The sequence below is a fragment of the Cucurbita maxima genome, unplaced genomic scaffold (genome assembly GCF_002738345.1).
Source record: "Cucurbita maxima cultivar Rimu unplaced genomic scaffold, Cmax_1.0 Cma_Scf00001, whole genome shotgun sequence".
Taxonomy (NCBI): domain Eukaryota; kingdom Viridiplantae; phylum Streptophyta; class Magnoliopsida; order Cucurbitales; family Cucurbitaceae; genus Cucurbita; species Cucurbita maxima.
Window position 1 is genome coordinate 3,010,376 of NW_019272017.1, and position 26,682 is coordinate 3,037,057.

The window sequence follows — 26,682 nt, forward strand, 5'->3', positions numbered from 1 at the left end:
ATATATATATATATATAGTTGTCTGTTTTTTAATTTTCTGTATTGGGAAGAGAGATTTGTTTGTTTGCTTAATCAGCTATGAGCGCGAGGCAAAGGCGCGTCGTCTCGCCGGAGGGAATGGGCGGGAAAGATAGCTGCAATCGGAATTCTTAAGAGCTACTGGTTCGAGCGAATCAATGTAATTCGATATTGTTTGTAAGTAAGTTGCAAGAATTCGACGAAGATGAGCGGCAGCTTGAACGACGATAGTTTCCATCAAGATCTTCAACCCCGAGCCAATAATGTTTCCGACTACTTATCGCACCAGCTTCAACCTCCGCCGCCGCCTCGTCGTCCTCGTGGTTTTTCCGCCACCGCTGCTGCTATAGGACAGACAACTTCCAGGGCTTCTGCTACTGGCGGCAAGGCAAAGAGAGAGAGAGAGAAGGAAAAAGAGCGGACGAAGCTTCGTGAGCGCCATCGCCGAGCCATTACTAGTCGAATACTGGCGGGACTCCGCCAGTATGGTAACTTCCCCCTTCCTGCTCGCGCTGATATGAATGATGTGCTGGCCGCGCTTGCTAGGGAGGCTGGTTGGGTTGTCGAGGCCGATGGCACCACATACAGGCACTCCACTCCGCCTTCTCAGTCCCAAGAGGTTGGTACATTTGGTTAAACTTTTCGCGCTTTTTTCAGGAGTCTTTGTCACGCTAATTTTTTCGTACTTGGTTTATCTCTATGAATTCTTTAAAACAATCATGGATTGATCTCTGATGCCACTAAAAGAATCGAAAATGATGAACATGATTTAAATGAACACGGCAAGAACATTACTCTGAAATTGCTAATGATGAATGCTGCAAAAGGAAATATGGAACGTAAATGAAGTGTCAACGATAGGTGATAGTAGCACAGGCTCAACAATCAACTCATTGCTTATTTTTACAGTTTTATCGATACTTTTAGAGCAAATGGTAATTTAAGACTTGAGGAAGATGATATGGATCGAACGTTTCACACTCTACCTGTCTTGCCAATTAGGATTATAAGATATAAAACATGTCATCATACAAAAAGTATGCTCTAATTTGGTTGTCCTAGTTTATATGCTGCTGCTTAAATCCACTGTATTATCCGTTCTTTCTAAAGCCTTGGTTACTGTTGATTGTAAATACTTCACAGGCAGCATTTCCTGTAAGGTCAGGTGAAAGCCCTATCTCATCCGGTTCTTTTAAGAGTTGCTCTATTAAAGCAGCTTTAGATTGTCAGCCATCTGTTCACAGAATTGATGAGAGCTTGTCTCCAGCATCTTTAGATTCGGTTGTTATCACGGAAAGAGATGCAAAGAATGAGAAGTATGCAGCTTTGAGCCCTCTTAACTCAGCTCACTGCCTGGAAGATCAGGTAAAGTTTTTCACTAACTAGCTCCTTTTCTCCCATCCAACTTTATTGTCCTGTGCTAATTTCTTAGAAAAGTAACGTAGTATTATTTAAATAACTTTAAGTTAAACCTTTTGTTTCCTTTCACATGTGTAAGTGATGTTTTGTACATCAGGTATTCCCAATGCCTTTAAGGACATGAAAGTCCTCTACTTCATTTTACAAAGATGGACCAGTTAGGACATTGACAATGTAAAGCATACATACGTAGTGTTAATATAGAGATTTATCTATTTTGGATGGAACAAAGAGGTCTAAGTAATGAATTAGATTCCATTCATCCTGTATATTTCTCTCTCAAGTGATGCATGATGCTATGTCCTAAAAAAGGCTGAAGTCTTCCATTGTAGTTGAGAAATAAAATAATGGGTTGCCCCTTCTGCATAGGAAATTAAGAAACTGTTGATATTGTCAAAAATTATTGGTTCATTTTCGTTGTAATTGTGATTCTAAGCTATAATTTATTTTATTTTTATTTTTATTTTAAATTTTGGGAAGTATTACTGTAGATGTCTGATCCGTATCAAAACTCTGTGATGTATCAAGCACGTTCCTTTATATCTGCCTGCTTCCCTGATTTTTTTTTTTTTAAAGATTTTGAGTTTGAAAAATCAAACTTTTGGTCAACTGATGCAGCTTACACAAGATATTCGCCCTAGGGAGAATGAGAGTCAGTTCAGAGGCACTCCTTATGTCCCTGTTTATGTAATGCTTTCAGTAAGTGGTTTTTATTTTGTGTATTAATCATTTCTACTCCTTTTTTTTTTCCTTCAGATTTACCTTCTATGTCGTTTTCACTTTGTCAAAATTTTAATCGCTAATCTATTCCAAACTCTCATGCCAGACTGGTTTTATAAACAACTTCTGTCTATTGATTGATCCTGATGGCGTTAGACAGGAGTTAAGTCATTTGAAAGCACTAAATGTTGATGGTGTTATTGTGGATTGTTGGTGGGGTATCATAGAAGCTTGGAACCCACAGAAGTATGTGTGGTCTGGCTATAGAGACCTTTTTAACATCATACGAGAATTCAAGCTGAAATTGCAGGTAATTTCCCAATGATGAGCTGCACGTATGGCTCCATTTGTATGTAGGTCAAATCATGTGAAATCTAAATGAAAGTAGAAGTAGAAGAAACCCATCGGTATATATGCTATAGATAAGTCCTTAAGGACTTTCCCTTTGTTTATTTTATCACCAACATAAATTGTTTATGTTATCTACTTCGTCGTGATTTTTACATTTCCAGAAACCCCAATTTATTGTTTGGCCAATTAGTTGCAAAAGGCTATATCATTGCATTGATCTTTACTTGCTGCTTATGCACCCATCTGGATTGTTGTCACATTTAGTCTCTTTTTGTTTTACCAGTCCTCAAATTGCTGTTATGTATTTTGGATTTGAAATAAGAATCTCCGTTAACCTTGGGTTTCAGAGGTATTTCTCTGAGATGCGATCATGGTCATGAAAATGCATAGCCTGCTTTAGGAGCATTTGTGATTAACGATTATTGTCTAAAGCTCATAAAACAACCATGGTTGTCTTTATTTCCTAACAATTGTCGAATCACTTTTGGAAATGTTTTTTCAAAAGGTTGTGATGGCATTCCATTCATGTGAGGGAACTGAATCTGGTGATGCATTTATCAACCTCCCACAATGGGTTTTGGAGATAGGGAAGGAAAACCCCGATATATTCTTTACAGATCGTGAAGGAAGGAGGAATGAGGATTGTCTATCTTGGGGCATTGACAAAGAGCGAGTTTTAAGAGGAAGAACTGGCATGGAGGTGATGAAGCATTTTGTGTGCTATAACACTGCAACTTATAGGTGTCAAACTGTGATAACCTTATATATCTAATGTTTTATTTTACTTTGATGAATTCTAATGCCTATGATGTAATTTTCTTTCCAGTTCTGGCCATGAGATACTTTTATATTATCACCCCTATTATAACCTGGATTTATGTACCTAACGGAATCTTAAATATTTATAGGTCTATTTTGACTTCATGCGAAGCTTTCATACTGAGTTCAATGATTTGTTTGCTGAGGGTTTTGTCTCTGCGATTGAAGTAGGACTGGGGGCATCTGGAGAACTAAAATATCCTTCTTTCTCAAAAAGAATGGGATGGAGCTATCCTGGTATTGGTGAGTTTCAGGTATCTCTTAAACATTCTCTTCATCATATTGATAATCTCCCATTCTTAGTATTCATTGAGTATTGTGTTTCGTATATCAGGAGGGTTCTATCAGCATGTAGTATAGACAACAATTGTCATGCTATATGTGACCTTGAAAGTTCTACTTGAAAGTAATGAACCTACTCATAAAAATGGACCATAATGGCGCATCACCTTGTAAGACCAAGTGGAATAATTTGGGACCATTGGATAGCTGATTGTTAACTTTGGCAAATTTGATGTGCAGTGTTATGATAAGTATCTACAACAGAGTCTGCGCAAAGCTGCTGGGCTTCGTGGTCACTCATTCTGGGCTAGAGGACCTGATAATTCTGGACAATACAATTCTAGACCACATGAATCAGGGTTCTTCTGTGAACGAGGTGATTATGATAGTTACTATGGGCGCTTTTTCCTCCAATGGTATGCGCAGATGCTGATATATCATGTAGATAATGTCTTGTCTCTTGCAAGCCTTGTCTTTGAGGAAACAAAATTTATCGTTAAGGTATGAGAGTGTTCATCTCACTGGTCAACCTTAGCTTTGTGCAAGTTTTTTCCGTTGCTAGTGACTTATCGTAATGATTGCCTTTTCATGAATTTGTCCCTTGCTCTTTGGGTGATTAATTCTTCTTGAAATTTTCCACTATCAGGCCATTGACAAGTCACTTTCTCATTGAGAAATTTTTAATTAGCATCATGACCAGATGTGCTTCTTGGAGCACATTATTTTCTTCGGGATTTGTTTGAATGCAGGTTTTTCTTTGCTAATGGGACTTGCATTAAATTGTCTTCCTTCTCATGGGTACACTTTGATGCCTCATGCCCAAATCTGGTTTCCGAATCCTAAACATGGTGCATTACAAATGGTATCAGAGCAGTACCTTTCCTAGTGCGTTGTGGTTTGGGGATAAACCAACGCGGCAGTTGGTGGGCATGTGACACTTGAATAAAAGAGGGGCACATGAACGAACTGTAGACCACATCCGAATGAGAGCGATTCTTAGAATAGGATAGTTAAGAAAAACTTAAAAGAATTAAAAGTCATTACTTGTACCAACAAAGTGCTATTTCCTTTTTGGTGGCTCAATCATAGGAACTCCATAGTCAAACATGCTTTGCTTGGAGAAATTCTACGATGGGTGATCTTTTGGAATTTTCTTAAAATGCATGTTAGTGAGCATAAAACATGTTGAAAAGACCTCTGTTGGTCTGTAAGGATAGTTTTTACTCTTAGAAGTGAGTGGTAAGTAACGTGTCCATGTCGCAAAGGATGCATGGGAATACTGGGGCCATTAAGTGCCGAATCCGGATTCCAAACTCTGGTTATGGGGCGTGACATACACAATACCTGGTTGTAACTTGGAGCTTTTGAGGTTCGAGAGTTGAATCTAGAGGGTCACACTATGATAAAACCCCCATATCTCTCGTCCTGTCTCTCCTCTATTGTCTTCTCCATTATTTGCCCACCTATCCAAGTTTGTTGCATTCCATTTGATGAGGCCTAGGTCAACATATTGAGCAAGCATGAGTATATAATCATGTCTCTCAACTATCATTGTATGTTTTATAGGGATGAAAATTCCAGTAGAACAACGGCTTCGATTCCCATGCATACTTTTTTTTCTCGGTACAACCATCGTATCTGTACTCCCTACTTGCATAGTTAATCTTCAATCATGGGTACAACTTCTTTAAGACAATCAGCATCCTGTTACTCATTTTCCAACTTTGGTCCTCGCTTCATGAGTTCAACTTCTGATATGTTTCATGTCTCTATCAATCAATCGTAAGGCATCCAGTCATGGACTTATTGCGGAATCAGTTAAATGCATGTTTTTGTTAACACAGATTCCTGCAGTTTATTGGTGCTACAAAACTTCTAGTCATGCGGCAGAGCTCACAGCTGGGTTTTATAACCCCTCTAACCAAGATGGTTACTCCCCTGTTTTGGATGTTCTGAAGAAACACTCTGTAATAGTCAAACTCGTATGCTCTGGTATGCCAGTTACTGGTCAGGAAGTGGATGATACATTGGCTGATCCAGAAAGTTTGAGTTGGCAGGTGATGAACTTTTGTAGTATCCTTTGCCTTTTTCTTTGCACCATTGAGCTTCTATGGGTGCCTTCGCTATGATTTTTCTGGCCATTGATTAATGCCTTGATAAAGGTTAATGTGCCGTTTTCCAATGTTATTGAAAGCAAGTAGGGGAAGACGTGGCTGCAATGGTTATTATAGGGCATATATTCTCTGTAGTTACCATTTTAAAAAAATAAAAAACATTTATACCTTTTAAAATCTCAAATTTGTAAACTGTGATATGAGTTTAGTATGATCAATAATATTAAGTGTACCTGTCGTTTGTTCAAAATTTTCTAGCACCAGATTTGAAAGCAATGACAGAGAACTGGTCTCAGAACAATTTCTTTATTTCTCGACATCTAGTGTGTATTAGTAACCATTAACATGTTGAAATTTAACTGTTCCTGTTCTCTATTATTGTGTTCCTTCTCCTTTATGAATGCCTTTAAAGGGAAATTTCCATGCCTCGTCTACAGATTTTAAATTCTGCTTGGGATCGAGGCTTAACTGTAGCTGGTGAAAATTCCCTTTCGTGCTATGACAGAGAAGGACATATGAGAATTATTGATATGGCAAAACCGAGGAATGACTCTGATCGCCATCATTTCTCTTTCTTTGCATATCGTCAGCAGCCTGCTGCTTTGATTCAAGGAGCGGTTTGCTTCCCGGAGTTGGACTACTTCATTAAGTGCATGCATGGTAAGTATTTAATTTGTTTGTCCTTATCTTAGGGTAATGGGTTGATGCATCAGGAAAATGGATACCTATATCTATCCATATATATATAACTATCTCTCTCTCTCTCTCTCCCTATATATATATATATATATATATATATAAAATAAAGTACAGACATACAAACAGACCCTTTTAGTTCATAATGCATAATTCTTTATAGTACAATTCAAACAGGCCCTTATTTGGTTTATCACGAAAAAGTTGAGTGGGAAGGCTTATCTTTTAAAATAATTTTTGAAGAATAGTTGCAAATATCATATTTCAAAACAGGTACTAATAATCGGGATTAGTAATTTGCTTATTTTCTTTTTTTATTTTTTCAGTAATAGTTTATTGCCATTATTCTTGTGTTGATTGAGATAACACTAGTATTTCACGTGTTTTACTTTCTGTCTTATTATACTGATCTTTTGATTTATTACTTCTACAATATTAATTCTTCTTATGTTATATTAACAGTCTAACCCTTTTACCAACTTATTATAATGATCTTTTAACTTATTTATTATTATCCATATCTAACCATTGAATAGACTGATAGTATACTTCTTCCTTCAAGTTATTTGCTTAACCTTGAAGATATATGGCACTTGGATTCATAATATTTGTTTGGCTGTTACCATTTTAACAATCTTTTGCAGGCGAGATAGTAGACGATTTGGTGCCCTGTTGAAGTGCAAAATTCTCACTCATACATGGATTGCAAACTGTAGCTACCGTTCTAGACATGTTCAGGTAAATTATTGTCATCTCAAACCTCGTAAAAGAGCATAGTGATTGTAAATTTCATCTTCTATGCGTCGTTTTAAGTTGCTGCCTTTGAATGATGAATCCATTAGAGTTTGTTAGTGACCAGTTCAGCTGGAAAAATTTAGTTGGTTTAAAATATATATATCATGGCTTCAAACTTCAACCCCATTTATATCTGTCCAGAAAAACAGGGGAAAAAATCCCTTTAACCTTCAAGCTTATGGATGAGAGTCAATGTTTAAGGTAGAGAGATATAATATCATTATTCTTTCACGAGGGTTTTTAAGAATAGGTAATGACTTTAGAGTCAACGTGGACTTTAATCTTCCCTTCATTTGTCTAGATGTGTACACGGTGAGTGATATATGTTTAAAGTGAACTAAACTTATAGGTTGGTGAGTAATATATTTTTAAACTTTAAAAAATGATCTAAACAAACCTCTAAACTTTCAATAAATTCTTAAACATATTTAAAAGTTAACTTATCTATTAGACATAAAATTGTTATTTATCCCAAATAAGATCTTAAATTTTTTCAACTTTATGTTAAAAAATGTTGAATAGATCAAAGGATCTCTTAGTCTCTCTCTAGAAGTCTTGGACACTCACTCACTACAATGGAGAGAATCACAGTTAAAATTTCCATTGGTGTTTACCGATTCTTTTAGGCATAAACTATAATTAACATTATGTACTAATCCTGGGGAGAGAGCTGTTATTGAGGCTAAGTTCTCTCCCTATCATTTTTATCATTTTGTTAAATGGTATTTTTTTTTTCCAGTTAATTAATTAGAAACAAGTAAACAGATTTTGATTTCCTGGCTTACAGAAAATAATGAAGTGAAATCATGTTTGGTAATGTTTATTTATTTATTTTAATGTTTGCAACAGTTAGAGAGAGATTTTTAAGAGAAATGCTGTGGAAGGGGAAATAAAAGATAAGAGGGGAATTTATGGGGTATAAAAATTGGTAGAAATTTATGCTTCGTAGAGATATAAATGCAGTAAAAAGTAATTAAAGAGAGTAAGTTACAGAGATGAAATGTTAGGAAGAAAGAAAAGCTTAGAGAGAAGGTAAAGGGAAAAGATAAGAGGGGAAAAGTACTATAAATATATTTATGAACGAAAAAAAAAAGCTCGTGTAATGGATAACTCCGAAGGCAGTGCGGGCAACAACCACAACAACAAGAAAAGAAGATGAAGAAAGGGCAGGAACTTTTTCAAATTTCAGTATCGAAAGTGTTTATTTTAAATTTTCAAAAATCAAACTGACGCTACATGCTGTTCCTTCAAACTTCAAGAATCAAAAATCTATTTGGCCCTAAAAACAAACAAACTACTACAACAACAATCAAGTCAAATTAATTGAATCACAAATCATTCGTCACAAGCGTCAAAATAATTATAATGTTTTTGCATTGCATCAATAGATGTTATAGAAACAATTCATGCTTCTGCTTTTAATGATTTTAAGAATAAACTTTATCAAAATACAAGTCTCTATATTTTAAAATTAAAAACACTCTCAATATATGATTAATGTGTATATTTAAAAAAGAATCAAATAGGTTAGAAAAAATTGCAGAGACAAATTTAAGAAATTTATTGAACACAACTAAAAGTTTAGAGATTAAATAACACTTTTTAAAGTTTATAAATTGATTAGACACGGTCTAAATGTAAAATACATCTTAAACACATTTGAAAATTCAAATATCAATTTGACATTAGTAAATTAAAAATAATTAGATAAATAATGCAAAATATGCTAACCATGTCCCACACCAAAAATAAATGAAAGCCAATTACAAAACCTAGTGAATTTATGGTTGTCATTAATGTTACAAAGAAACCAAAAGTCCCAGCTCCTATAAGCTACGTGGTAGCTAGTTAAAAGGTGGGAGAGAGGAGAAAAGGCAACATTGATAATTAGGCAAAGATGCTCGAAAAAGTATATTATCTAGACATAAGTAATACAATAGTTAGGTCTTCTTTTCACAAGATAAGCTTTTATGCAAGTGACAATGGTTTGTTTTTTCCATAATGACCAGCAACATATGCCTAAAGTTGAAAATTAAAAATATTAAATTTGTGCCATCCAAAATAGCTTTAACTTTGAAGTCCAATGTTTGATTTAATAGGAAAATTGCGTTTAAACCTATTGAACTATCATTTTAATAATATACCTAAAAAAAGCAAAAAGCAAAAAACACAAGAACAAAAAGTTACATATGCCTGAATGGTTTCTTAGTAAAAATGAGACGAAGAACAATTTTTTAAAAAGGGTATTATAATTTTAAAAAATAATTTTATAACAAACAATTTTCGCTTTTATGGTGAACCACCTACCAACCACAAAACCTACTGGCTATTTCCTATTACAATGGAACACAATCAGTTCACTTATACTTAATTTCCGAACGAAAGGAATCGGAATGTCTCCATTTCCACAGGCTATTATCATGGAATGATGGAGCCAGACGGCCCAGGAGCCGACAAATGAAAACAAATCCCCCCTTTTTCGGAATACAAGTTTCATTGTTCTAGTTCTACTCTGCACTATGCAAACGAAGGGAACAAAAATTCAGGAAACCTGGTTTGGCGGGGAATTCTACAGTCATACAAGAATTACCAGAAGATTACAACTTACAAACAGGTCGCCACTTCTTTCTTTCTTTTTGTCAAACTCATTATTCGCGGAAAATGTACTCAGCAAACAGATCAATTAATTGGACCAAACACTATTACAAGGTAAACAGCAGTTCAAAGATTATTGTCATCTCTCTCTTTTCCTTTTCTTTTTTTTTTCTTTGACCTTTGATTTTTTAGCAGGAGTAGAATATGAAGTATAATGTTCTAACAGTTCCGTTATTCTATACGGATTCGAATCGAAGTTTTATGTCAAAATTAGAAGTAGCATCTCTCATTGTGTTCCATGGATGGAAGCAATAAACTGAAACCAAATACCTTCAACGATAATAAATCTGGATCTATGATACACAAAGTTCTAACAGTTCCGTTATTCCATACGGATTAGAATCGGAGTTTTATGTCCAAAATTAGATGTAACATCTGTCATTGTGTTTCATGGATGGAAGCAATAAACAGAAACCAAATAACTTCAACGACAATAACTCTAGCTCTATGATATACAAACATCAGCCTCAATGCGAAACACAGCTAAAGCTCTTCAGTAGTTAACTCCGAAAGCGGACGACAAAGGAAGAAAGATAATTAAATAAGATTCAGAGCACAGACCAGATCTATTATGTAATTTTCAAACCGGTTATTAATTTCAGTCATGGAGAGAAATCGAAACTAGCAACAAAGTTCTACAACTCCAATCATGAAAAAATGCGAACAATTAAATTAACTCGTTCTCTCTCAAAAGTAAGAGAAACTCCGTACCTGAGATCTGTAGGAAGGTAAGAATCCAAGCAATCTTCACCACGGTTTCCGATTCAGTTGATGCAAGGCGGGATCCAATTCGCCCAAACATTTCCCGAACAAGCTAAACCACACGGCGGCAAAGAAATGAAGCAAAAAGTAAAAAAATAGAAGCAGAGAAAAACAGAAAAAGAAGATTAGGAGATGCCGGCCGTCGGCAAACGCAAACCGGAGCGAAGCAGTTCCCGACCTGCACCAAGCGAATTAGAGACCGCCGGTGTATAACTGAGAAGAAACAACGCCGAGATATTGCCCGCGAAAGATTAAGGATACGGAAATGAGAGGCAAACAGAGAGACTACGGAGATTAAACCCTATGCAGAGCGAGAAGAACCATGGCCGGTTCAGGGGCCTTTATAGCAACCAGAATCGAAGACGATGAGGACACGTGTCTACCGCCAACTGAGAAGCTGCATCAATCTAACGGCTGTGATAGGCTGAAACATTGGGGGGTCCACCCGCACTCAATGATCGTCGCTACACTATATTATGGAACAGAGGAGAGCCACTGTGACCTTATTTCTTCCCGGCTCCAAAATCTTCCAGCAAATCTTACCTTTCAAATTATTAGTTGAATTATAAATTTAATATCTAAATTAGTTTTAATTTTCAATTAAAAAGATTTTTTAAATTAAAAAAGAAAAACACATACTTAAATAATAATATTCTAAATTATTCTCAAGTTCATATTAAATATAGTATAGGTAATGACTTTCAATTCAAAGACTTTTTTAGTCATTCTATCTTCATGATTGCTCTCATTTGAATATGATCTTAGTTCGTTCATATATCCCTCATTTACTCTGAGTATCACATGATTAATTAAGACGTACATCCTCAATCAAAATAAAATTTTAAATTGCTTAAATTTCTCTAAAAAGTATTTAAATTATGAATATAATTAAAAGAACGAAAATAGAAAAGGGTAAGGGAATATATTAAACCTGGATTTTGATGTAAACTTCTTATCAGGAGACCACATTTATTCGTTTCGGGGCAATGGCCGCTGCTCTAATTTGCCTTTTTAGCCTAACGGCACGACATATTTGACCTCCTTTACAATATATATATCATTTTTAGTTCGGTAATTATGAAATGAAGATAAAATTACGAACTTTTGAGATAGTAGTGTCCTGTCTCGAGCATGCTCGAATTAGCTTTTTGTCTTTCTAATATTTTATTCTCTAATGTCAAAATCAAATCTTTTAAACATATCAACAAAATCGCCCATAAAATTATCCCATATCAACTAAAACTAAATTTATATTCAAGAAAATCGAGCGAATATAAAAATCAAGCTTAAACCGAATATATAATTTACCCTACAAATTAAAACTTTTGACAGCATATTTTACCGCTAACTATATTGTTTGGTCCTGAAAATCAATAATTTTAAAAAAAAATTATTTTACAAAAAGTTTCCGTTAATTATTCAATAATGGCATTAAAATTGAATAAAATCATTATGAATTTCCAGTCTGTAGCATCCAATCGTAGGCAACAAAATCAAGCTGGGATTTTTTATTTATTTATTATTTCATTAATAAAATCATCTCAATTATTCTTTGAAAATTTAATTATTGGATCTATTAATAATTATACTCAATTATTTTTTTTCTTTAATACAACAAAATTACTCACTTTGTCGTTATTATAATTTATATAAAAAACATAAATAATGTCACTAAAAACAAACTATTTAATTTAATATTGACTAAATTCAAATTGGAGATAACTCAAATAACTTTACAAATTATATAACTCAATTTCGCTAATCTAAATCTATCAAGAATTCTCAATACGCACTACAAATTGTCTAATTTCCCAAGAATAGATTGGAAATTGTTCATGAAATTGTTCCGTACTAAAATTATCCCAAGAACAGAGAAATCATTTCGCTCGAGAACTACAAGGCGAAATCAAGTACGTTCCATTGGAATGATGAAATTTAAGCCCGCAATGAATTTGGCATACGAATTTCACGGATCCAAACAATCCAACTCACCATTGAACTCTCGTGTTCCTGTTCAAATCGAACTGGATCAGATCCGTCTTCAACGCGAAATCGACTTCCTCCATCTGCTCTGGATTCAAAGGAATCTCAATCGAATTCACGGCGTAATGGAACTGGACAGAGCTGTTCTTCCTCACATCGAATGGATCGGCTACAATCTCCGCGATGTTTAGCCCTAGAAAACTCAGGAACAAACTCGTATCGGAGAAACTCGCATGCGCCTTCGCGTTATCATTTTCCGCCTCGACGAGGATCGTTAACTGAACCTCGAGGCGGCCGACGATGTCGTTCTGGAAGTTATCGAGATGAGCGCCTATGACACTAATCGTCGGAATCCTAGGGTGGATCACTAGGTAGCCAATGAAGACGCCGACACCGGCGATTATGACGGCGATCGAAACCAGAGTACAGAGAACAGCAGCGAACCAAATGAGCGGATGAGTGCGGCGCTTTGCGTTGGAGATCAGTTTCGGGGGCATTTGGTGGTTGGAGATTGCCGATTTGATGAAGCGGACGGCAACATCCGGCGGCGAATTTCTCGAAATTATGAGGTAATTTGACTCCGCTTTTGTATTGAGATATTTAATTATTGTTTTTATTTATCTTTTTGGCAGAATTCGAATTTTAATTTGGAGGGAAAGGTTTTGGTATCTCTGCTTTTCCTGGTTGCAAGGCATTTAAGTTCTGAAAATAAATAAATAAATAAATAAATAATCGTTCGAATGAGCTTAATATTGTTGTAAAGTTAAATACCAAACTTGAACCGCTAATTCCCTACTATTAATGGAATTCCTTCCCACTACTCACAAAATTAGAGGATAGTTAAAAAAAAAAAAAAAAAAAAATGTTTATAAGTATAGGGATTAAATAGGAATAATTTGAAAGTTCGAGACTAGTTCGTTAGAATCTTATTCCAATCGGTAAATACTTACCTAATTAGTCGATATAGCGTGAGGGTCGATAACGAATATTATTTTTCATTGTGACAGCCGCTTCAAATAATTATTTGTCTTATAATAGTATGAAAAAAGATAGCAAATTTTTATTATCTTTTGTTCCTCGATCGGGTCATGTAGGAACAAGGTTCAAGTCCACCGATGTGTTAGGATGCCTCAGCTGCATACATGACTACACTTCCACTTGACACCTATCGTGATGATAAAATGGCTCATCTCACAATGACCTTCTCTTGAATTCTCAAAACTTTGGTTGCTCTATCATCGCAAGGGCAGAGAACCCATCGCTATCTCGACTGTGCTATTGGAGGCTCTGAAAAAGTCGGAATAGGAGAACACTCATCTTAGTGTTATTTACTCAACAAATGAGCTATTGTCTAGTGAATTTGAGTGAAGAGATTGAGACTCATTATATCACTTGAGTGATGAATACGTGTATAAGAAAAAGTCGAGTAAGAATCTCTATTTTGTCTAATTTCTAATTCTTCATTGGTTAGAAAGTGTATAATAAAAGTTATATAAGTTAAAAAAATTAACAGTTCAAATAATTAAAACTGAGTCTAAAAAATACTTAATCACTCATGCTGCCATAAATTGGTTTACAAATTCCATGTAAAACTTGGAATTTTCCTCCATTCATTCACATGCAAATATCCCCAATCCTAATTGGAAATAGCCTGCCATTATTGAATATAATTGGACTAAATTGCCAACTCTAAGTCAAATTAATTCCCAAAAAAGAATTATTAAAGAAAATTAAATACAGTTCTTTCAAATTTTCCATACAGGTTGTTCTCAAATAAACTGGTAACTCTCATTCCAAGCAACTAAAAAAAAAGCCTCCTGAAAGAACAATTTCAACAACTAACACAAAAGCAACAAGCAATCCTACACACACACACACACACAAAATAGAAAAGCCCCCTAAGAGCTCCCAATTTCCTCTTTAGTCACATTGAAGCTAGCCTTTCCCTGTGTTTTATATTCATTCTCCTCATAACACCACACCCCGCCATGGAAAAACGCCGTTTCGTCTACGCCTTAAGCCTCTCGATCGTCGTCTCGTTCGCACTCGTTGCCATTGTGTCTTGTATAGCTGCAGAATTACACAGAACAAAGGTATAGAATTCATCGCACAAGTGTGTGTGTGTTCAATAAGAATTTGATTTTTGGCTAACTTTTCCCTCTTTTTTTGTAGACCAAAGACCTCAGATTGGATGGAAAGCTGTGCTATTTGCCAGAAAGTCAAGCATTTAGATATGGAGTTGCAGCATTGGCGTGTTTCGTTATTGCTCAAGTTATTGGAAATGTTTTGTTCTGCACAAATTGCAGTTTGAACTCAAGAGGGAAGAAAAACAATGATCAACAACCTCCTAGAAGATCAATTTTGGCCATAATTCTTCTTGTTATTTCCTGGTAGGTTTGGTTCATATCTCTTGTTTTCACTGTTTGATCAGCCTTACAAAAGTCATTCAAATCACCAATCAAGAGTCATAAATCTTCAATTTCAAGAACTCATCATCTAGTCTCATTCATGTTTATGTTCAATTTCTTGAAAATTTGCTAATAATTCATTCTTCTGATTCAGAATCTTCAAAGAAATTTATAAGAATTTGCTAATAGTTGATTATTCATGAAACGAAAAAATCAATTCAAATCGAAAATGTAATTCAGAGGAGATTTGATGTTCTAGGGCAAGCTTTACCGTGGTGATATTGCTACTGAGCGCGGCGACGAGTATGAGCAGACAGCAACAATACGGTGCGGGCTGGTTGAGCGGCGAGTGCTATTTGGTGAAGAGCGGCGTATACATCGCCGCAGCAATTCTGATCCTCGTTTCAACAGGTTCGATCGTCTGCTCCGCCGTAGCAGTCTTGAGGAAGAGCCTTCAGATCGACGAATCCAGAAAAACTAGTACACTGCCAAAATAAAAATAAAAAAGAAATAAAAGCGTCGCAACGGGAACGGTGACGGCGGCGATTGGAAGAAGGCGGCGAAGCGCCATTGACGAGAGCTCCACGGATGCCATGTGTCCTGTGGATGGCGCCTTCACTGGAACGGCCTCTTGGATCTCCAGCTAACAGCCTTATTTTTTATAATTGTAAATTGGGGGAAAATACACACGAATTTGATAGTTTTTTTTTTTTTTTTTAGTATAATAATTGAACAATTTTTTTAATTAAATATAACATTTTCTTTTATATATATATATATATATATATATATATGAATAAAAGTATAGCAGCACATCTGGCAATTAGTACTGGGCCACTTGGGCCGTTAATAACAAATTTGGGATTCAATTTTCTTATATTTACAAGATTGACCCTCCGTGTTTGAAATATTACATAATTACCAAGTTTCAACGCCAAAAACCTCCCGCCTTCGACTTGACTTCAACCTCTTCGTCTATTCGTCTTTTTTTGTCGTTGAAGCCGTGACTTGCCGGCACTGACCGGAGTCATCAGCAACTCGCTCACTTGCTGCCGTTTTCTACTTTCTGTTTTATGTTGTTATTGCGCCATTACCGCAGAGTTATATGTTGGCGTAGAATTTAGCGAGGTAGGGTTGGGGATTGAAGTGTATAAACGTTTTGAAAATGGAGAAGAAGCACCAGATTGATTCTCCGCTTAACTCCAGCCTGATTGATCTGAAAAAGTCGTTCAAGCTCGCCGTTCGCTCTCTCCTGACTTCCTGTTCCAGGGAGGTAAGCACGAAAGTGCTGTAATGTGTATAGTGTTCTATATTGTAGTACCCTACTGTTCATATTTGTTTCTGGAAATGGTGTGGAATTGATGCTTTGCAATAAAAGTTTCCTTATCAAGTGGCAATTTGGGTATGAGAGATATCTATAGGTTACTTTTCTTTTGAAAGAGACAGTAAATTTTGTATAGTTGTGCTTTTTTGTTTCGTAAAGGAGTTTCGGGAATGCTTTTCGGGATTTACGACCGCGGAGCAAGAAAATCTTCACAGTCTATTCGTTCAGGTACTATTGTGCTGCTCTTTTATGTCTTCCCCCATCCTCACAGGAAAGATGTGGTGAAAGAAAATTAACATCCTATGGGCATAGATGCTATAATTTAAATTGGAGTTCTTGTGTTTCTTTTAATATTGTTAGTGAAAGAGGGATTGATTGAATGATTGAATGATTGAATGATTGATAAGTTTGACTAAATTTTGAAGAGCAAGAATGCTCTATATATATAGACAGAGAATACAAAGAGATATCTAGAAAATCTACTTAGAAATCGGTAAATCTGGTAACAAACTAGTAAACAAATTAAATCAAAACAAAATCTAATCAAATCAAGAGTAAATCAAATAAAAACAAATCGACTCATAACTATAAGAAGATTTAACCAAATACAGGAATCTAAACAAACACTAATCTTTAACAAATATGATTCTAGGAGTTTTCTTGCGTGGATCATTCTTAGTTTTGCTGAATGTGCAAATCATGCGTTGTCTTCATGGTTAGCAGCATGTTATTTGCTTTACATGTTAAGAATTTACATATATTCTTATTGCTTTTAGTCTCTTTGGACACTGGAATAATGCATTTTGATGTTCATCGAACTTTCAGGTTATAACTTCTTTGCATGGAAACATAGAGGTATATTTCCATTCAAGGTTTTGCTTCGGAGTCCATCCTGACGATTCCATTTCGGGATCTCTTGTTTAGCAATGTGATTATGTTGTTTCTTCTTTTTCTCAACGTTAAGGCACTTAGAACATGTATGAGAGTGATTTAGAAACTGCCAAATCACTTTTGTCATGTTCAAATTATATGCCTTTAATCATTCAAAATCATCCTTCAAGATCAACTTAGTGTTAATTTTACAATTTTAATTGTCATTTTAAATTCATAAAAATTGTTTTTGAATAATTAAAATCATGTTTGGGAGTGATTTTGAATACGACTAAAGCGATTTTAACCATTTCAAAATCGCTCCCGAACATCTTTAATGGCATAATATGCTTATTCTATGCTTAGGCTTACTGTTGATCCAATTGGATGTTTTCTTTAGTTATAATGATGTCACAGAATAATCGTAACTCTTTATAGTCTTTGGGTTTTCTTCTCTAATTATAATATACAAATTTTTAGCATGGAAGTTCTCTTCTGCGCTGCAACGAGACACATGATTTAGAATTGAAAGAATATACTTATATACTGTTAATAGAAGATAGCAAGCCATGATAACACAAAATTTGATTGCTTCTGTCTCTAACAGATAGGAAATGGAAAAAAGAAAAGTTCCTCAGAAACACGCAGTTATTGTCTATCAGTAGAATGCAAATTGCCTTCGCCTTTTGCAAAAAGTAACCCATGCAATCACCTGAACCTAGGTGTTCGCCATAGTCTAGTGCGGTTTTCCTCGTCCATTACTGTTGGCTATTCACCTAACCCTGTCTTGAAATAAATCCTACAATAGGCGTCTCTTCTTTTACATTTATGTGGTTATCGTCAACATTTCATTTTAATTCTCTTTTTACATATTGCACTTCTGTTCAATAACACTGCCATTTCTGAAACATACAGGACGAGTTTGAGTCATTATGTATTGAAACCCAGGTAATTCTCCTGTCTATTAACTTCTTTTGGTTATTTACGATTAGCTCTTGCTTGCAAGGAACTTCTATGTGTCAGATTTGTTGGGGGGCTGTTGGGTTAAGACCTTTATGACATAATATTAATTTGTAGTTGATTTTTGCGTTCTGATCCACTTCAATGACTTTCTGTCTCCTATTCACTTTTTCCCTTCCTGCGTGTATATATATAATAAGGCATGGGAGTGATTCCGTGGACAAGTTCAATAGGATTACAGTGAGGGTCTTCATTGAAATTATTGATGTATTAGTTTTAAAAAACTCAACCAGTTGCAGTCTTGAATGTGTCAGATGCCTTTGTCCAAATAGCTGATGGTGGGTTTCAATACAAGAAGATGAAAAACATGAATGATGGGTAAGAATTAGCGAAAATATGTGAGATTGATCGTGATGGTTCACATGATAATAGGATTACAGGAAAAGTAATCGACATTCTGTATTGTTTCATTTTTTTAATGATAATTTTTCTTCTCAATTTCTAACTTCGTGTCACTTGTTCTTTGTCGTGTGTAATTGTAATTCGTTGGGGTTTGTTTGAAGTGATTATGCATTGCTAATCAGTTGTGTTATGTCAGGTGATTTTTCCTCTTCCATTGTGTGACTACTTGCCTCATTGTAATAGTTTTGATTTATGCAGGTAGGACGTGTACTTGATAATGTTGAACAACTTTTGGAAGAACAAGATCTAGATCCATTGTACTCCAAGAAGTAGGTATCTTCTGCTGGGAGGTTACTTTCTCAGTTAGTGGTCCAAATAAGCTGGGTTCTCTGATAGTTAAATCAATGATTTGGATGAAAATTTGAAATGTGATTGGAAGTATAACAACTCATGGTGGTTTATGCAATTTTCCCTTGTTTTTCGTTACGCAAAGGCATGGGAAGTGAACTATTAAAGTCGGGCTTCCTTGGGCGGCCTTTACAGATTGAATTTCTCAGATGGAGTTAACACATAACAATATCTAATGCAGGACTAATATAATGGATATTGCTGATTATCTGTCCATCACAAAGAAGAATGAGATCCAACACTTGAAGGACATGCTGAAAACGGTATGCAACTCTTGTAACAGTAGCGAACTTCTCCATCTAAAAACAAACCAGCTTAACTGACACTGTTACTCTAGTTTTATAATTATTTATTTATTTGTTTATTTTTGTGGGTGAGAGGGAGGGGGAGGGGGTCATTCTTAATTGATTCAAGTATAATGGAAGATTTTAGGCCTTTCTTCATGGGTAAATCTTTAGCATATCACCGCATTTCCCTTTAGAAGAACTGAATTCTTAAAGTCACAACAATACTGGTAGTTTTGTATCCCATGGATCTTTTTTCTGTAATTGAAAATTGAATCAAATGAGTATGCTCTGTTCCATCTGTGAGCACGCATCTTAGCTTTTAGGTGAAAAAAAAAGGCTCAATAATGCATTTGCTTTTGTTTGCTTGTATTTCTTGGGCGTGTCTCCCTGTGGTACTCTTTCTACTTTGTATTTTATGCATCTTCCTGTACCGTCCTTTCCACTTTAGTTCCCAAAAACAATCTGTGCTGTCTTTTCTTTTATGGTCCTTGCCAGCTGCCAATTAATGATGTGTGGCTTCTCAAAGAATCATAGCAGATACTATCAATCAATTCCTTCACTCACTAGATTTTTATGTATACGTGGCAATTTCTTGACAAATTAGGTTTACAAGTTTTCTTATGATTGAAACTTTTTCTAGTCTGAGGAACAGAACCGGCATATTCAAGCCCGTATCGATGTCCTTAAGAAAGGAGTGGAAGATGCCTCGGGCATGGCTGATGCTGTTGAGAAGGTGCAACTTTTATTTGCTTTCCAATGACCCAGTGACCCAATTGGTATTTTTTAAGACAGTTTAATCTTAAAAAATGTGTTCATCAATGGCCAAGTCTGTCTAGAAGAGAAAATAAAATTCAAGACCTAGTTTCTAAAAATTCAAGACCTAGTTTCTAAGCCATATATCTAATCCGCAAATGCTCACAGCTAAGAATCAGATGCAGAGCTTCTGCAGCTGATGGTGATAACGGGACCTGCGACACATGACTCGCTGCTGCCTGTTGCCATTCTATTTGATTTCGTCCCGTTAAATGCATCTGGGATTGGCGTTGAATAATGAGGTCAGTATGTAATTCAGTAGATTTCTTTATGTGTAAATTTCTTCAGCTTAGCTCAAGCTTAATATGTTTTATGTTGTGGATCATGTGTTCTTCTGTCAATTCAACCGCTCTGTCTTTCTATAAGAAAAATCTGTATATGGCTTTTGTTTTTCCTCTTCCACTCTCTGAAATCTCTATATGGCTTTTTTCTTTAGCTTAGTCCAATTTTATTTAGGTATATATGATCAGTCAGAATATTTATGAGCAACATTTCACATAAATTTGTTGGTGATGCTAATATTCCACTCAAGATTTGAATTTCTTCTCTCATAATTCCATTTGTCAATACATACATATATATATATAGCGATTGACTTTTATGGGTGGGTGAATTATTTCCATGAAATGACTTTTGTTAACTAAATTAAGCGATTGACATTTGAATATCTCTAAATTTATGGCATTTGTCACTATTAAATTGTGATTTAGCATGACAACCAAATCTCAAATTCATTGAATTTTGCTTGATTAGAAATGAGGAAATGTATTTAAATAATTGGACAAGAAAAGTAAAATATTAATTTTTTTTTTTTTTTTTTTTTTTTTTTTTTTTTTTTTTTTGCTCAGAGTAACTGTCGTAATGAATTGATGTGATGATAACATGAAATGACGGACTTGAATGCTCGAATATTTATTTGGATTAATCATTAAAATACAATACTTAATATGTCAATTTTTCTTTCACATTACTATCAGGGTAATTTTAAAATATATTTTTAAAAAATTAAAATATAATATTGTAGCTTTTCAAACATCATTTTTAAAACAATATAATAGTTTTGTCCAAATAAATATAATATGCAATCTTTTGTCTTCTTATTAAAGATCGCAGCCACGAATGCACTAAGACCAACTTCATCTCTTTTTGTTGCACCACGTGTCCCTCTCTCTCTCTCTCTCTCCCCCATAATATCTTGACAGCTAATATATAATTTGTTTTTCTTTTAAGAATATACGTTTTTTTTGTCTTTTCTCTCTCTTTTTTTTTTTTTATGCAATAATTGTAATTTTCGACCTTGAAAAATAAATAAAGTTAACGTTGACAAATAAATACTAATTTAAATTACAAATTATTATTTAGTTCTTAATTTTTTAAAAATATAAATTTAATTCCTTAAAATAAGATATTTATTGTCTTTTTTCAATATTTTTTTCCCTTTTTATACGTCTTGCCTTAACTTAAATAAGAATAATAACTGAGCACAATACTTTTATTTTTATTTTTATTTTTATTTTTATTTTTAAGATAACTTTCTCTCATTATTTTAATATTTTCTCTCACTTATTATTTTAATATGATTTAATTTATAGGCGTTGGAAAAACAAAAGTCAACGAAGGCAGCACAGTCAGTACTTCTTGCACAGAAGTCCAAACCATGAATCCCCCACATGATGGGGATGTCATTATTAGCCTTCAATTATTTAACTATCAAATATCAACAAAAACACTACGTAATATAATTTTTAAAGTGAAATTATCTTTTGTGGCCAATCTTGAAGGGATAATTATAACGAAAAATTTTAAATTTCGAGCTAAATAAAAGGATAGATATTAATTATCGTTGAATTATGTTCATTTTTGTATAATTTAACCTAAAAATTACATCATAAAAGTAATTCATTTTCTATTAGTATTCACGATATAAGATAAACGCCAGTCAACGTAGATTTAACTAGTTAAGATATTAGTAGTCACTATTCAAAAACATTTAAACTAAATCAATCATATTTAAAAATATCCCTAATAGAAAAGAGGTTGATCTATTCGGATATGTAAATATCTTGGATCAAAATCTAAAATAGAGATTCTAAGCATATTCTATTTATGTGAATGAAAGCGAACTTGATTGAGCATGCTTCATGATTGGAAGAAGGCACCTAAAAGTGATCCACTTTCTATGTGGGGTATGTCTAATGAGACATCTAAACAAATGTTGTTCAATTTTTTATAGCTCAATCGTTTACCAATCAGCTCATTAATGAGTTATCGAGCAAAAATAAAGGAATATTATAACGACTAATAAGCTTTTTGAAACCGTCATAAAATGGCTCAATAATTAACATTACTAAATAGTATAACTATTCAAAAAATACTCATTCTTAAATTGAGTTTGGATTAATCTATTGCATTAAATAGTTCAATAATATCTAAATTTATATATATTTAAACATATTATATATGCAAATACATATAGTCCATTAGACTGACTTGAGGAAATGATTTAAATCGATTCAAATGATCGGGTCTATAAGTTAGTCCAATCTTTAAAATACATATTTCTAACAAACAAGCGAGGTAAATTAGATTAGGACAAACCCATCAAACTTGAACTTTGATCTAAGTTTAGATCGAATTTAGATTGTACTTGAATCATTGTTCAAGTTTCGAGCCCATAAATAAGTGTGAGAAAAGAATTAAATTTGGTAGTAAATGTAATTTTATAATTTCTTCCATGGAGATGATTTATTATTTCTAAAATATTAAGTTCATATATAATAAAATGTTTTTAAATTTAAATTCTATTTTAATTTTTTAATTAATCCAATATTAGTAATTGGCCTTTACGTAGAAATTATGTTGGGATAAGCTTTTCATAAATTATTTTCTTAGTAATTTTCATCGTAACATCTTTTTTGTACGGTCAAACTCTCGTCAAGCTGTCGTAATGGAACGATTTACTATGAAAGAATATTGTTTTATTTATTTATTTATTTAAAGTTGAATAATTAAAGGAATAAAAAATGGGAAGAAAATGAAAATTGATGTGATCATCAAATAACTGAAAAATAAGATTTATTATATGATATTTAATAGCCTTGCGGCGGCAATTCTTGGTTACAACAAAAAAGAAAATAAAAAAAAAATGGTATTTAAAAGTAAATAATGAAAATTGTAAAAAAAAATAATAATAAATTTTACAAAAAATGAGGACCGTTGATATTTTGGAGTATTTGTGGGTTGGGTGTTTAGAGTATATCCATCTATGATTAATAATGACTCTGTTTTGAGTCAGAGACTGTCCCCTTTCCCCCAGAAAACAACATCCTTTGTTTGTTTTTTTTTTTTTTTTTTTTTTTTTTTTTTTTTTTTTTTNAATCCGTTGTGGGGAAGAGCAAATGGACCATATTGAATCCCTTCTTCAGCTCCCACTACATTCCACCTGCAATTTTTTACACCAAATCAATCAATTCACCCATAATTTTCATTCCAACTATATCTTGTTTGCTTTTCGTTTTCGAAAAGAAGTGTTAAAATGCCAGTTTTGAAGCTCGATTTAGATTATTTTTTGTTTTCGAACAGACTTGTTAAAATATTCGTTTTGAAACTCGATCTGGGTTGTTTTTATTTTTGAAAAAAGTTGCTAAAATGCCCGTTTCTAAACCTTATTTGGGTTGTTTTAGAAAAACCCTGCTAAACCTTATTTGGGTCGTTTTTGTACAAATTTACTAGTACGCTCATTTTGAAACTCGATTTAGGTTATTTTTCATTCGAAGGTGAAAATTTAGTGATTTTGGTTGTTTTTTGTTTAAAAAAAAAAAACCCGGCTAAAATGTCTGTTTTGAAACTTGATCTAAGTTGTTTTTTGTTTTTATAAAAACGCTCGTTTTGAAACTCGATTTGAGTTATTTTTTGGTTCTAGAATGTGAAAATTTAGTCAATTAAACAAGGAAAGCGTAAAAAGTAAAAAAGTAGTAGTAGTTTGTGGTAAAAGAAACTTAGATTAAACTTGATCACAGTAAAAATTTAGGCATAGGCACCTGTAGTTTGTGGTTAAATGATGGAGTAAAACCAACATCTCCAGCTTGGCCAATTCATTACCCGGACAGGAGTGGGTCCCATTGCCAAATGGCATATACGTATTGGGTTTTGGAGCCACCTGTTCCAATCATCATATCAAACACAAATCATTCATTTTTAGCCTTAGATTCACACTCCTCTGTTTTGCTAAATGAAGAAAGTTAAAACAACAAAATGTTTTTTACCTCAAATCTCCAAGGATCGAACTTGTCAGGCTGAGTAAAATTCTGAGAGCTATGATGAATGTTCCTGAACAGAGGCAAAACTTTCCATCCCTTTGGAATCAAATACCCTGAAAACAAATGAAATGAGGGTTTTTAGACACAGAAAAACAGAGGAACTCTGTTTTTAATCCAAAACTCACCGTCAAATTCAACATCTTCCACTGCTTCTCTGAAAGTAAATGACAAAACCGAAGCAACTCTTAGAGTTTCTTGAATCACCCTTGAAGTCATCGGCATGTTTTTAGTGTCACCCCAGGTGAGATTATCTTCTCTACTCTGTTTTTCATTCATTATTGCTTCTTGTTCATCCTGTAAACCCAAAAACAGAGGAGAATTTTCAGTTTCCAAGCTCGACCCAATTCAAATTACACATATTTCTTGGTTTTGAGAAATGGGTCGTACGGTAACAGCTTGAAGAACACTTGGGTTTTCTCCTAGGAACTTCAAGATCCATGTTAGAACACTTGCTGTCGTGTCGCGAGCTGCGAAGATGATGCCAATGACATTGTCGGCTATCTGTTCATCGGTGAGGCCTTCCTTTTCGCTCATGAATGATCCGAGGAGGTCTTTGTAATCCCGCTTCGTTTCCCTCCTGGTAGTGAGGATCTTGTTTAAGATACGCGCTAGATCCTTCCTAGCTTTCATGGCCTCGTGGAAGAGTGTTCTTGGCAAGTTTATGGGCATCGAATTGTACCCTTTTTCAAGAATGTAATAGCATCGTTTAAGATCTTCGAAGTAAAGAGATTCATCTTTTCCAAATATTGATAGCAACGAAACCTCGAATGCGAACTAAAGAAAACATAAAGATTAAAGAATCAGCTAGGAAAAACACCAATAATTCAAAAACAGAGCAAAAGAAAAACAGAGCTCCTCTGTTTTTTTCTTACCATTTTCATTTCTTGGAAGGTGTTGATCAAGTGTCCATTCCATGATTGTAGGGTGTTCTTAGCGATGGATTCGATGGTGGGTACGATGTTTTTGATGGACTCAGGCATGAATGTTCGGAGGACGAGGCGCCTCAATTTGGCATGATACTCACCTTGGTGAAAAAAGATGCCATTTTTTCCCAACATTCTTTCTTTACTAGCTGGGAATGTCGGCTTAAAGAGATGGGCTTTAGTAACCAACACAAATTTCACAGCTTCGGGGCTTGAAAGCATCACACAAGGATATCCCAATATGTGGGACTTGAAAATTGGACCATATCTGAATAAAAATAAACAGAGTTCATCAAAACCCCATTTGAAAAAAAAAACACACACAAAAAACAAGATAGAGAAAAGAAACGGCCACCTCTTCTTCTTGGAGGCAAAGAAGACGTTGGGATCTTGAGAGTAGAGTTGGAGGGTTTCACCGATGTAAGGCCAGCCCATTGAGCCCGGTGGAAGAGGAGGTTTCCGGCGAACAGGGGCGGAGAATTTGAAAAGAGAATGGAAGAAGAAGAAGATGGCGGCGGCGGCGGCGGCGAGGATGAAAGGGAAGAACATGGTTATGATATGGTTTGGTGAAGAAAGGAGGGAATACGAAAGGGTATAATATATAGGGAAGAAGGAAATAGGGAAGGGGGTTTTCTCTCTCCTCTTCTCTCTACTGGTAATTTTTTTTTAATTTAAAAAATAAAAAGAAGTAATTTTAGGACAAGGATTGAAGGGAAGAAGGAAAGGGACTCACTCCGCACGTGTCCTAACCCAACAAAAAAGCGTGCGGGGATCCTCCTTCGGCTAATGCAGGGACTTTGTATTATAAATCTTTTCTCACTCTTTCAATTAGGTTTTTTTTTTTTTTTTTATAAATAAATTTAAAATTTTGAGTTAGTAAACGAGATTTTACGAAAAAAGTTCTTCATATTCAGAACTTACCCGACAAGAAATTTCGCTACCTTAGGACCGTTATAGTTACCGCCGCCATTCACCGGGGCTTCGGTCGCCGACTCCCCTGTCATCAGGTCACCAACTTCCTTAACCTTCCGGCACTGGGCAGGCGTCAGCCCCCATACATGGTCTTACGACTTTGCGGAGACCAGTGTTTTTGGTAAACAGTCGCCCGGGCCTGGTCACTGCGACCCCCTTTGTGAGGAGGCACCCCTTCTCCCGAAGTTACGGGGCTATTTTGCCGAGTTCCTTAGAGAGAGTTGTCTCGCGCCCCAGCTACACTGGAACTGAGATTCAAAAACGTTGATTAAACACAAAAGTTATAACCTAGATGAGAAATCCAACGACATATATTCATCTCGATACGAGTTTTTTTCAATTTTTTTTTGTTAAATTATAATTTCGAGGAAGTTAGATAATA

The 26,682-nt window shown here is 34.8% G+C and overlaps 5 protein-coding genes and 2 long non-coding RNA genes across 13 annotated transcripts; 3 read left to right on the forward strand and 4 right to left on the reverse strand.

Moving 5' to 3' along the window:
* The first annotated feature begins 49 nt into the window (after nucleotides 1–49).
* Nucleotides 50–7,360, forward strand: LOC111479093 (beta-amylase 8-like). 5 transcript variants are annotated; one of them, XM_023123587.1, is made up of 11 exons: nucleotides 50–637; nucleotides 1,162–1,183; nucleotides 1,286–1,383; nucleotides 2,014–2,136; nucleotides 2,264–2,467; nucleotides 3,014–3,208; nucleotides 3,417–3,581; nucleotides 3,850–4,110; nucleotides 5,454–5,666; nucleotides 6,161–6,383; nucleotides 7,064–7,360. In XM_023123587.1, the coding sequence occupies exons 1-11, from the start codon at nucleotides 224–226 to the stop codon at nucleotides 7,093–7,095; spliced, it is 1,950 nt and encodes a 649-aa protein (XP_022979355.1). In that variant the 5' UTR covers nucleotides 50–223; the 3' UTR covers nucleotides 7,096–7,360. The 5 variants fall into 5 exon arrangements, with proteins under 5 accessions (XP_022979355.1, XP_022979364.1, XP_022979339.1 ...); XM_023123596.1 differs by having other exon boundaries at nucleotides 1,295–1,383; XM_023123571.1 differs by having other exon boundaries at nucleotides 1,162–1,383.
* A 2,084-nt stretch (nucleotides 7,361–9,444) lies between these two features.
* On the reverse strand, nucleotides 9,445–11,065 carry LOC111482238. The gene is made up of 2 exons (XR_002718167.1): nucleotides 10,810–11,065; nucleotides 9,445–10,683 (listed from the first exon to the last, which is right to left on the reverse strand). It is a non-coding gene; the product is annotated as an uncharacterized LOC111482238 (long non-coding RNA).
* Nucleotides 11,066–12,438: 1,373 nt separating this feature from the next.
* LOC111481740 lies at nucleotides 12,439–13,184 on the reverse strand. The gene has a single exon (XM_023127324.1). The coding sequence runs from the start codon at nucleotides 13,109–13,111 to the stop codon at nucleotides 12,620–12,622; it is 492 nt and encodes a 163-aa protein (XP_022983092.1). The 5' UTR covers nucleotides 13,112–13,184; the 3' UTR covers nucleotides 12,439–12,619.
* A 1,147-nt stretch (nucleotides 13,185–14,331) lies between these two features.
* Nucleotides 14,332–15,689, reverse strand: LOC111482214. Its single transcript, XR_002718162.1, has 2 exons — nucleotides 15,294–15,689; nucleotides 14,332–14,684 (listed from the first exon to the last, which is right to left on the reverse strand). It is a non-coding gene; the product is annotated as an uncharacterized LOC111482214 (long non-coding RNA).
* LOC111481621 lies at nucleotides 14,585–15,543 on the forward strand. Its single transcript, XM_023127155.1, has 3 exons — nucleotides 14,585–14,707; nucleotides 14,787–15,004; nucleotides 15,282–15,543. Exons 1-3 carry the CDS (start codon nucleotides 14,603–14,605, stop codon nucleotides 15,517–15,519), a joined length of 561 nt encoding a protein of 186 aa, XP_022982923.1. The 5' UTR covers nucleotides 14,585–14,602; the 3' UTR covers nucleotides 15,520–15,543.
* Nucleotides 15,690–15,881: 192 nt separating the features above from the next.
* Nucleotides 15,882–21,820, forward strand: LOC111481654. 3 transcript variants are annotated; one of them, XR_002718073.1, is made up of 9 exons: nucleotides 15,882–16,295; nucleotides 16,506–16,574; nucleotides 17,172–17,201; nucleotides 18,132–18,164; nucleotides 18,837–18,907; nucleotides 19,168–19,249; nucleotides 19,914–20,006; nucleotides 20,195–20,328; nucleotides 21,679–21,820. XR_002718073.1 is itself a non-coding variant. In XM_023127199.1 (8 exons), exons 1-8 carry the CDS (start codon nucleotides 16,188–16,190, stop codon nucleotides 20,252–20,254), a joined length of 546 nt encoding a protein of 181 aa, XP_022982967.1. In that variant the 5' UTR covers nucleotides 15,883–16,187; the 3' UTR covers nucleotides 20,255–20,481. The 3 variants fall into 3 exon arrangements, 1 of the variants encoding a protein (XP_022982967.1); XR_002718074.1 differs by lacking the exon at nucleotides 21,679–21,820 and adding an exon at nucleotides 21,200–21,251; XM_023127199.1 differs by lacking the exon at nucleotides 21,679–21,820 and having other exon boundaries at nucleotides 15,883–16,295; nucleotides 20,195–20,481.
* A 1,488-nt stretch (nucleotides 21,821–23,308) lies between these two features.
* Nucleotides 23,309–25,906, reverse strand: LOC111479973 (abscisic acid 8'-hydroxylase 1-like). The gene is made up of 7 exons (XM_023124910.1): nucleotides 25,684–25,906; nucleotides 25,278–25,596; nucleotides 24,793–25,179; nucleotides 24,531–24,699; nucleotides 24,352–24,458; nucleotides 24,127–24,245; nucleotides 23,309–23,528 (listed from the first exon to the last, which is right to left on the reverse strand). The coding sequence occupies exons 1-7, from the start codon at nucleotides 25,875–25,877 to the stop codon at nucleotides 23,378–23,380; spliced, it is 1,446 nt and encodes a 481-aa protein (XP_022980678.1). The 5' UTR covers nucleotides 25,878–25,906; the 3' UTR covers nucleotides 23,309–23,377.
* Nucleotides 25,907–26,682: the final 776 nt, after the last annotated feature.